Genomic DNA, 10133 nt, shown 5'->3' on the forward strand with positions numbered 1-10133 from the left:
GGGTGTGTAAATCAGTAAAGAACCAGATAAATCAATTCTGAAAATCACCTGCACACTGTTATTTTCCTGTATCAAGTGATGTTTCAAGCTGCCACTTTTCCAGTTGGGTAGAAATCGCTGTGTCCCGTGGCCAGGGGAATGTGTTTGGCTTGTGGGTTCCTGTGCAAGGAGGGCAGGATGGTAAATCTCGGGTCTAAATGGGGAATATGGACCCTATAAGCCCAAACATGCATCTCCCAGTTGCTCTCCAGTTTGTGATTTCTCTCCTACTCCATGTGCCTGACACGTCAGACCCCATGGCCATGGGCCAAAATTTAAGCAGAGCCTTGTAGTGATGCAAGCAGCACGTAAGAGGTTTACTCCCAAATGCTCTTCTACCGTCTGTAACCCACTTAGTGTGTTAAAAACTCATCATAGCAATAAGCAGTGGGGATCTCATTAAGTGCCACCTATCAACACTGAAGATACTGCTCTTGTATCTCTGCAAGAGCCTCTTTGGCAGATGACACGAGCCTGAAAACTGCTTTCACCAAACTAAATATGCCTCAATGAGAAAGCGCCACTCCTTCATACTTGGCAGAGTCATCTACAGTCATCATAAAAATAACTCAGCGAGGATTTAAAAGATCTTCTGTGAAGAGCAAGGAACAGCCATATCTGTGCCCTGGGATACCCCAGGCACCACCAGACCAGGACCAGACGCTGAAGCTGTTCCCTCCCAGCACCCAGAGCTCTGTGCCCTTTTCCACACCTAAAAATCATAACTCCCCCCTCAGCCAGAGCCTGGGAATGCCTGACACACACAGCCCCGCTCAGCCAGCTCGCTCATGAAGATGAATGATCCTATTTGATGCGATGACACGAGCCAGTAGCTGGGGCCATCTCCCAGCTGCTATGAGGGCAAAGCAAAGCATTGAGGCTGACATGGAGAATGAGGCATCATCTGCATCTGTGGGGAAGGGAGAGACAGATTGCCTGATAATTAGCCCTGGGGGGCTAATGACACTTAAAGCATTTACAACCATCCCTCCGCCCAGTCCCCTGAATTGAACAGGGAAGCTGCAGCATGCAAAGGGCAGCAGGAGACCTTGCCATGCCAGAGGTGAAGTCTCAGCAGGACAAGCTGTGCTGGTTTGCAGTGGCAGGACTGTGAACAGGATTTAGGCACAGAGCATGGCTTTGGGTCTTCCAGTATGAGTGCAAATTAGTGCTGCGCTTATGAGTTGTACTTGGTTGGCTGTGTCCATAAGCATGAAGGAAATCTGATTTCCCTCTGAACCAGTGAGACCAGATGTGGCCTTTGGAGGATAGCCAGGGAAGGGGATGGGGGATCTCCACCCTTGCAATCCACAGGCACAACACCACAGCAGAGCTGGGCAAAGCTCAGACCTGAAAAGTCAGGAAGAACCTGCTCAAAAAACAACGAAGATGCAACATTGTTACCATTCTTGGGAAATTAATTCCCCACACAAAGAAGTTTCTTTTCATTTGGTCAAAACCTTCCACTCTGATTATAATCAAAGCATCACATTCTGCCTTGTCTTCTCCCTGGTGGTGATAGGGTCACTGGTGATATCTCAGCAGGAAATTTCTAAAGGAAATGTCTTTCAAAACAAGCCTTTGCAATAAGAACATATCCATCTTATCAAAACGCCTTGTTCCCTGTTTTATTTTTAAACAAAATCTGCCCAGATGTGTGCTGTGAATCCATACCAGGCTGCATCACCCAGCCGTGCCTGTGGCTCGCTACAGCCCTGCGAGGCCAGGAGAGGAATTCAGGCATTTGCTACCCTCTGCTGTCCTCCTCCTGCTATTTCACCTCCCTCTAGCAGAGGCCACTGCTATTTTCCTCTCTCTTCTATGTCCCTATTCACCTGCCAGAGAAGAATCATCATCCTTTACATCAGAAGACACTGAGCCTTCCCAGGCGCCTTTGGGCTGAGCCTGCTGCCCCCACAACCATCTGCTCCCCCAAACCACTCAGACACATCTCCCACATATGATCATCTCCACACGCAGAGTGCTTCCTTCTATCCCCCAGACTGCTTTTCCACACTGCCCTTTCTGCTTTCCAGACAGTCTCCCTGCCCCTAACCCTACCCCTGTGCCGCTCCGCCCTCTGCATTACTCACAAATATGAAACAGCTCACAGGAGAGCTGGACTCTGACCGACTGAGCCCTTCTGCAGGTCTCAGAGAATGGCCTGGCATCACCAGGGTTAATTCTGAGGTGGTATCAGTGCAGTTCCTGCCTTTATTAACAACCCTTGACCCTTCACGGAGGAAAACAAGCCAAGAGATAAATGCCAGCCTTGAATCTTTGGTGCCCACGTTGAATATTTATCACCATCAAGGTCATTTATCACAGGAAGAGAGATCAGGGCATAATTCCTTCCTAATGAGCCATGTTCAGCTGACTCCTGATAGGATCTGAAGTGTGGAATCCCTTTCTCTGAAATCGGTTATTTACCGCAGCTGCCGAGCTGTGCCGTGCTCCCCTGGGGAGCCGCGCGCCGCTGCCTGTCCCAAGGGTTGGGAGTTTCAAAGGGAGATAAATGCGACCCGGCGCTGCTAACACAACTTGTGGATTCCCTACGATAACCAGTGTTGCTGTCTTTAGCAGAGAGATTATATTCTGCTCTCCCCTGGAGCAGAATATAATCACCAAATCATCGGTCCCAGTCTGAAGCCCAAACCTAGTAGCTATGGTGACATTTCTAGGTGGTGCTCCCTGGATCCGGTCTAGTTGTTGCTCTGGGGCAGTGGGAGCCCAAAGAATCTCTTTAGGAGGCATCACGATCTCAGGAGATCCAGCTCTGGCTTCCATGGGCCCTCAAGGGCTGCAGAAAGGGGCACATTCCCTCTGTGCTAAACATCATAGAGGGATCAGAATCTCATGGCCAGGAGCCAGCCACCAGCATAAAGCACTTGTTCCTCTTGTAGCCCTGCAGTAGTTCCCTGGATGCCCTTAAGGAGTCCCCAAGGGACCGGCGCACCTTCTCATTCAGTGCTGAAGCTGATGACAGTTTTGTTTGACAAGTTTAATCTCCACCAGAGATCAAACTTGGGCACCTCTGTCTCCTTGTGAATCTGGACTTGGATGTACCCCAGCCTTAGCCAGATTTAACTTAATCCAGGTCTCCCCAGCCAATTTTAGGGGACCGATGTGAGGACATACAGGCTGAGATCCCGTGAGATCTGCCAGCAGGGAACAGGGTGCGACAGTGCCAGAGGCAGAAAGTAGGTCTGTGTTTGTACAGCACAACAGGATGCTCCTCCATCCCTGGGCACTGCTGCAGTTCATACAAAGCCAAGGGAAAATGAAACCTCCTGGATGCAAAATGTCCACAAATCCCAGATCCCTCCTTTCTAGCCATGCAGGGATGCAGAAACTACTGAGATGCTCCTGTATCAATTCTCATTTATAAATGGAATTTGCATGTAAGCGTAACTCGCATCTCTCTTTTAGGGGGAGGGAGGAAGGTTAATTCCTAGTCAGAACAATACAGGGAATGATCTTTCTATGCACTTACTGAAGCAGTGGTTGTGCTCTCTCCAGGATAAGCAAATGAATAACAAATGCTACAAGATGATAAGAAAGTGAATCTGTATTCTTGGCATTTTACTATGGGTGACCCAAGTTCAGCTTCATATGTGAGCCAGAATTTTGCATTTCAAGCAGACATCCAAGCTCTTTGCTATGGAAGAAGGGTATCCCTTCTCCTGACGCTGCAGCAGACGTTCTGTGACTGCTAAACACTTTTTCTGAGAACTCACAAACAAATCCCTTAATGAGCTGATGAGCTAAAATGAATGCAAAAATAGGAAATTTCAAAGTGTCACACCTGCCTCAGATCATATATATTTTTAGCCTGGTTCCCTCAGGAAATGAGTCCATGGAGTTGTTCAGAGTCTGTCCTGGCTGGCTGCCCTCTTTGTAATAACTTTTGAACACGAGTTTCAGTCAATTTTGACAGAGTGGAGATCTCAAAGATACTATCAAGCTCCTACACATTTAGTAAAAAGAGGTGATCGCAGAGAAAAGCCACAGCTGTGCCATGACTCAGCCTGCACCAGGCAGGAGGCGACGCGCAGCCCTGTACCATAAATCGAAAGGAAACCTTCCTTCGTTCTGCTGCTAGTCTGTGTTTTTATCCCAAGTGATTTCAGGCCAGACTTGGTTTATTTATGCTAAAACTGTCAGAGAAACTTGAGAGCTGGGGTGTAGGGGGATTTTTATTTTTTTTCTTTTTAAAGAAACACTAAAGATTCATTCATCCCATTATTCAGCAGGGCGAAGCTTTCTCCACAGGCACAGCCTGAAAACAAACAGCCTCCGGAGATGCTTGCTCAGCCCTGCCCTTTCCTTCTCCTCTCGCCAGGACGGAGGGGTGAGGCTGCCCTCACTGGATCTGGCCCCCACCCCTCCCGGCCAGGGGACTGCAAAATGTAAGGTTTTTCACTGATTTTCTCATGATTTCATCATTCTGGGAGGACAGGGAGGGAGGGCCGCCTTCGCTTGTCATGATCTTCCCCAAGAATAATTGCTGGTGCTTTCTACTGTCTCTAAGTTGTTGCGTGCTCTGTAGTTCTGTTGTATCTTAAACAAAGTGGTGGGTGTTTTCTGATTTCTCTTGGGTTTTTTTAACTTGTGCTGTTTTCTCATGTATACATTTTTTTCACAAGCCAGTAGGATGATTTGAACACATTTACCCTAAAAGCACTTCTCCCTCCCCCTACATCTCGCCTCCAGAAACGCTGGTGCAAGTGAGAAGGAAATTTTAGCTTTACTCTTCCCAAGTTTCTGGCTGGCTGCGTATTTTAGCTCTTCACTTTTAGTTCTCAATGGACAATCATAGGAACCCAAATCTCATTTCCAGAACAAACAGGAACATAAAGAAAACACACCCTTTTTAAGAGATTCCAAGAGATTACCTGAAGTGTCCCAGGCTTGAATACAAACTTCCTGCTGGAAGCTGTGGGCTGAGCTCTTGCTTAGGATCCACCCAAGCTGGCAGAAAGAAATTCCCTTCTGGTATGTGGCCACATTTTGCTCTCCTTTGCTCAGCAACTTCCGTCATTTCTCCCTCTGAGACTTTTGGTGCATGTCATTTCCCCTCAAAACCACAATTTCCTATTTTCTTCAACATGTTCTAATTTTTCCAGATACCCTCCACAGCCAGTTCTAGGTACCCTCATAGCTGGAGGCCCTGGAGTCTCCCTCTTGAGTTATGGGACAAACTCACCCTCAACATAGGCTTTCTGGGTTTTCCCCACCTCTTGGTCTGCTTTCCACCAAAAAAGCCTTGCATAGCACTCTCATCATCTACCTCCTCCTCCTTCCCTCTCTCCTACCATGTCTCCTCTACTAGGTTATCCCCAGCTATATTCCCTCTAGTGCATCCCACCCAGATGGTGCCCTGAAGAAGGGCCATGTTTCCCACAAAGTTCAGACCTGGTGAGTGGGGCAGGAGACACGATGCTGCCCAGCCTGTGAGCGATCACTAAGGTGACAAGGAGAAGCAGCAGATTCCTCATTGCCATGGTAACAAAATATTCCACACTGCGCAGCGGGGCAGAATGCTCTGTGCTCCAGGTGTCTGGCCAGACCTTGGGGGACCCAGGGTGTTGGGGACCATGGGGATCCTGACTTTGGTGCTTTGTAGCTGCTCAGGTAAAAGATGAGGGTGGAGGTGGAGATATTCTGCTCTGACTCCTTGGAGGGCCGAGGGCCTAGAAGAGGAGACCAGAGTGAGGTGAGCACCCTCCAAGCTGAGCCTGAGCACTGCCCCTCTGCTTTCCTCCTAGGACAGCCAGCGTCCCTTCCAGCCATCTCCAGCTGGGAACACCAAGGGGGTGAGCTCTGCAAAGCTGGACCTCCCTGAGCCCTGCGCTCCTCCTGCCTGGGTGAAGTAGTCTTCCCATCCAGCCTGTCTCCAGGGGCTGGTGAGAGGACCCTCTCCTCGCTGCCCACTCCACCAATGACCTGGGCAGAGGATGTGGCGTCCCAGTCACAGCCAACACGAGCAGAGATGGCCCAGTCTGGTCTCCACCAGCTCTGCTTACCACAGCCGCACTTCTTGCCACTTATTCCTCCAGCTCCTGGCCTTTTCTCTCCTCTAAGCACATAAACAACCCCAGGCCTCCATGTAGGATGGTCCCCAATGGGTCTGGGTCCATCCACATGCCACACAGGTTCCCAGCCTGCTCCAGCGGCTTCCCAACCCTCCTCTCTGCTCAGCTCCAGGCCTGCTTTTTGCAATGCCCTGAAATTCCTCAAATGTGTCCCCAGTTTTTGTCTCTCTTTCTCTGGACTAGGCCTTGTCTTCATCCACACAGCGAGCAGCCTGTATTCACTGACCTGCAGCCCTATCAGGATGGAGTCAGCTGATCACACCTACCACTGGGTGCAGGACAGGGCAGGTAAGGTCCCAGCTCCTCTCATCTACACAGTCAGGAGCAAGCAGCTGCAATGGGCTCTGCTATTGTGAGGAATAGAGGGGTAGGAGGGGAAACAGCCACCCAAGGAAGAAGCAGGTCTGTGGAGCAGGTGAGGGGCACATGAAGACTGGGATCTCCTAAGACTGCATGTGTTGGGGGTTGCTGAACTGCAAAAAGGACATGAGTTATGGGGTAATACTTACTCCTTTTTCTGTCCTAATAAGGTCTGAGAAGTTTTGTTAAGAAAGTTTTCAGGCATTTGGATGGTTCTTTTGTAGAACTTGACATTTCTGGCAGAAGAGAGGGCACTGGGTTTCTTAATTTCTTCCCTCTCCCTCAATAACTTATCAGAGAAGGAAGGGGAAGAGCAGCTTTGAGGGTCCTTGTAGAGTCTCAGCAGTGGTTTAAGGAGACGAAATCTGGGACAGTCCAGGAGAGCATGACACAGCCACACAGTAACTAGGACAGCTCAGCAAGGACAGCCAACTCCTGGTGATCACCGTCAACCTCTCTGTCTCCTGCACTAGCCCCCAAGTTGTTGTCAGTCACCAAAGAGGGACATCTCCTCTTCCACCACTTCCAAGCAGGTGACAGTGGGAAGTACTCCTGCACCATCTCCTACATGAAGCACGGGGTCCACGTGTCCCAGATATTTCACTACAGCATCTTTGGTGAGTCCAGCATCATGCTAACAAGCAGGGGGACCAAGAAAACAAGGGCAGGGAGGACAGAGAGGCCATGGGGTGAGAGGAGGGGTGGGACAATACTGAGCTCTCTGCACAAGAGAGCTCTCTCGGTAAGGGGGAAGAACCAGGCACCTTTCAGGGTTTTCTTCCACAGGCTACCATGTGCTTGGAGGCCTGGACACTGTGCTGCTCTTCCACAGCAAGCTCTGTGAGGATAAGTGGACCAGAAAGTTCCCGTGGGTTCTACAATATAAGCTGAGGCAGCTAGAGATCAAGCAGCACTGCAAACTCCAGGGCACTGCCACCTGCTTCCCCTCGCTCAACAACCCTTCGGATAAGTTCATCATCCAAGTACAGCTAGAAGGTAGAGCCCCGGGCAGAAGCTCCACAGCAGAGTCCCCAGGGGACAACGGAGGCAGTGGGGTGGAGTGAGAGGAATTCAGACCTCACAGTTCATGCTTGCAGGGGGAAGAGGGAGGCAGCACAGAGCTGAAGGGAGTGTAGTGAAATTAGGGGAAGGCAGTGGTGTTGAATGGCTAGATTTGTTGAGGGCTTTGCCCATCTCCTGCTGGAGCTGGGGCTGCCTGAGCTGCACCGGTGACTCTTTGTACTCTAGTGTCCCTCTTTGGGCCCCACTGGGACAAACACTGCAACTCTCAGGACATGGAGACAGTCACAGACTGCTACCACAAAACAGTCCGGCACAACCTCTGGCAGGTAAGCCCTGGGGCCAGTGTATGGCAAAGCAGGGAGGATGGCACAGGGTGGGGGGAGGTGGGGGGTTGGAACCAGGACACTCTCTCCAGTCCCAGGTAGCTTCAGCAGTGCTGGAATGAAGAAGAGCACCCCTAAGGGTTTGCTCACTCTCTCTGGGGCCCAGCTAGAGCTCCCACTCAGGCTGGTGTGCGGTGCATGTCCCCCCTGGCTCACACACCCCAGCACCCGCACTATGGCACGGAGAGGACATTTCCTGTGCAACAAGGTCTCAGCTTCCTCTTGGACGCTAACATTGCCCTGCTGAGCTCTGCCTGCTCTGCACTCCCCAGGTCCAGCTCGCCCGTACCAGGTTCTTCAAGGAGCACAAGTCCTTCCATGTCACTGGGGCTGATATCCCCAGCATCAACTTCACCAATGAGTTTGTCGGCTTCTTAAAGACCGAGCAGTGCAGCGGGGGCTATGGGCAGACCAAGCAGCTGCAAAGATGTCTCAACTGTTGCAGTAAGCCAAGAGTCCACAGCCCTTTGGTCCCCTCTCTCCTTTCCCCCAGCTTGTGTCTTCCTCTCCCCATGCACAGCTCCGTGTTTCTGGGCTCTTGTTGCTCTCCCCGCACACTCCCAGCCCAGGGATTGTAGCGGACAGGGTAATTCTGAGCCCCGAAGCATCAGGGCTCAGTTTCTCTGACTTTTTGTTGATACAACTTTATCAAGCAGCCAGTGCCATTGCTTAGAAAGGCTTTTCTACTTGTCATCTCCTCAGTTGTATGCCCGCCAGGGACGGTCAGCCCTCCTAAGAACAGCCAGTGCTCCCCATGCCCTGTTGGGACCTACAGCCTGACCTATGGGGTGGCATTTTGCACTCCCTGCAAGGACAGCATGATAACCGCAGTGCCGGGTGCCAGCTCCATGATGGACTGTGTCAAGAAGGAAAGGACCAAGCAGGGTACACAGATCATCTGCTACTGAAGCAGGGCAAGGGGGGACTGGGGACTCTGAACTGAAGACAGACACTACAGTGGGACCTCAGAGCAGCTGCCCCAAATATTAGCCATGGCAACTTTTACAGCCCTTGGAGGTCCCTTTGGAGACAGGTAGTTCTTGTCTCTTCCATCACCATCCCTGAAAAGATCACAGCTCCCTTGCTGCTCTTCACACCAGGCCAGTCCTGAACAATCTGATTTCTCTCCACCTTGGTGTCCCCAACTTGCCTTGAGCACTGACAGCCTCACTGCTAGGAGTAACGTAGGTAACAACATCCCTGCCTGTCTCTGGGGCTGGGGAGAATTAGCATCAGGATTATCTCCAGGGCCTTCTTCCTCTGAGTCTTCTCCCTTTGAGTCCATCCCACTGATTTCTCTCTCCTCAGCTGTCTCCATCACACACAGGATCCCAGTCCTGCTTCTTATCATCTTGCCAGTAATACTAGCCATCAACTTTCTCTTCATCCTGTAAGTCTGAGCTCTTTCTCCCAACATGAGTCATTTTGGGGGCAGCTTGTTGATGTTGAGTCCCCCAGCTCAACATTCCTCTTTGGAACAGGAGATGAAGGAAAACCTGAGCCCATCACTGAAACCAGCAGGAGGTGGCATGCCAGAATAAGCATGCAGAACACCAAAAGCTGGGATAATCCTTGGCAATAGCTTACACAGCCATATAGGGAGTGGTTAGGTATGGCCTAGGGGAATTCTGGCCCTGAGAGTTGGTGCTGGGTGGCTGCAGGGTTCTGGTGCTGGCTCCTGGCATGAAGTTCCCATTTTTCACTATGGGCTTCTGTCTTTCTGTAGCAGCTCTTGTTACTGGTTCTATCAAGAGTACCAGGTGTCACCTCCAAGGGCTTCCAAGATGACAGGAAGCACCACGAGGATGGAGACGGTGACCAGTTTCTTCAGGATGCCCAGGCAGGGCCCCCACGCTGGCCCTGGTGCTGGACCTGCCAGTGACACCAGTCACCTGGACACCAGCGAATCTCAGGGGGGTGATGAGGAGCACACACATGGAGCATCACCCCTTGCTGTGACCCTGAACCTTGCTACTGTGGCCGATGAGACAACTCCTGTACTGACACTGGAGGACAGAAAGGACACTTTTTGAGATTCCCTCCAGGTGTACAATGACATTGAGGGACAACATCCCTCCAGCCACCGCTGGACACATTTTGTGTCCCCAACAACCTCATACTGGCTGAAATATCCGGGAATGGAGAAGAGGGATTTCTTTTTTTCTCCTCTCCAAATTTTCCTTCCCCAATAGCTCTGACTACAACCACTCCTTTTGCTAATAAAGATTGGCTT

At 50.8% G+C, this 10133-nt stretch overlaps 1 protein-coding gene across 1 annotated transcript; it reads left to right on the plus strand.

Moving 5' to 3' along the window:
* Positions 1 to 6376: 6376 nt before the first annotated feature.
* On the plus strand, positions 6377 to 9739 carry LOC141934310 (zona pellucida-binding protein 2-like). Its single transcript, XM_074849668.1, has 6 exons — positions 6377 to 6422; positions 6968 to 7111; positions 7281 to 7490; positions 7743 to 7843; positions 8173 to 8344; positions 9627 to 9739. Exons 1-6 carry the CDS (start codon positions 6377 to 6379, stop codon positions 9686 to 9688), a joined length of 735 nt encoding a protein of 244 aa, XP_074705769.1. The 3' UTR covers positions 9689 to 9739.
* Positions 9740 to 10133: the final 394 nt, after the last annotated feature.

Source organism: Strix aluco, chromosome 24 (genome assembly GCF_031877795.1).
Source record: "Strix aluco isolate bStrAlu1 chromosome 24, bStrAlu1.hap1, whole genome shotgun sequence".
Lineage (NCBI taxonomy): Eukaryota > Metazoa > Chordata > Aves > Strigiformes > Strigidae > Strix > Strix aluco.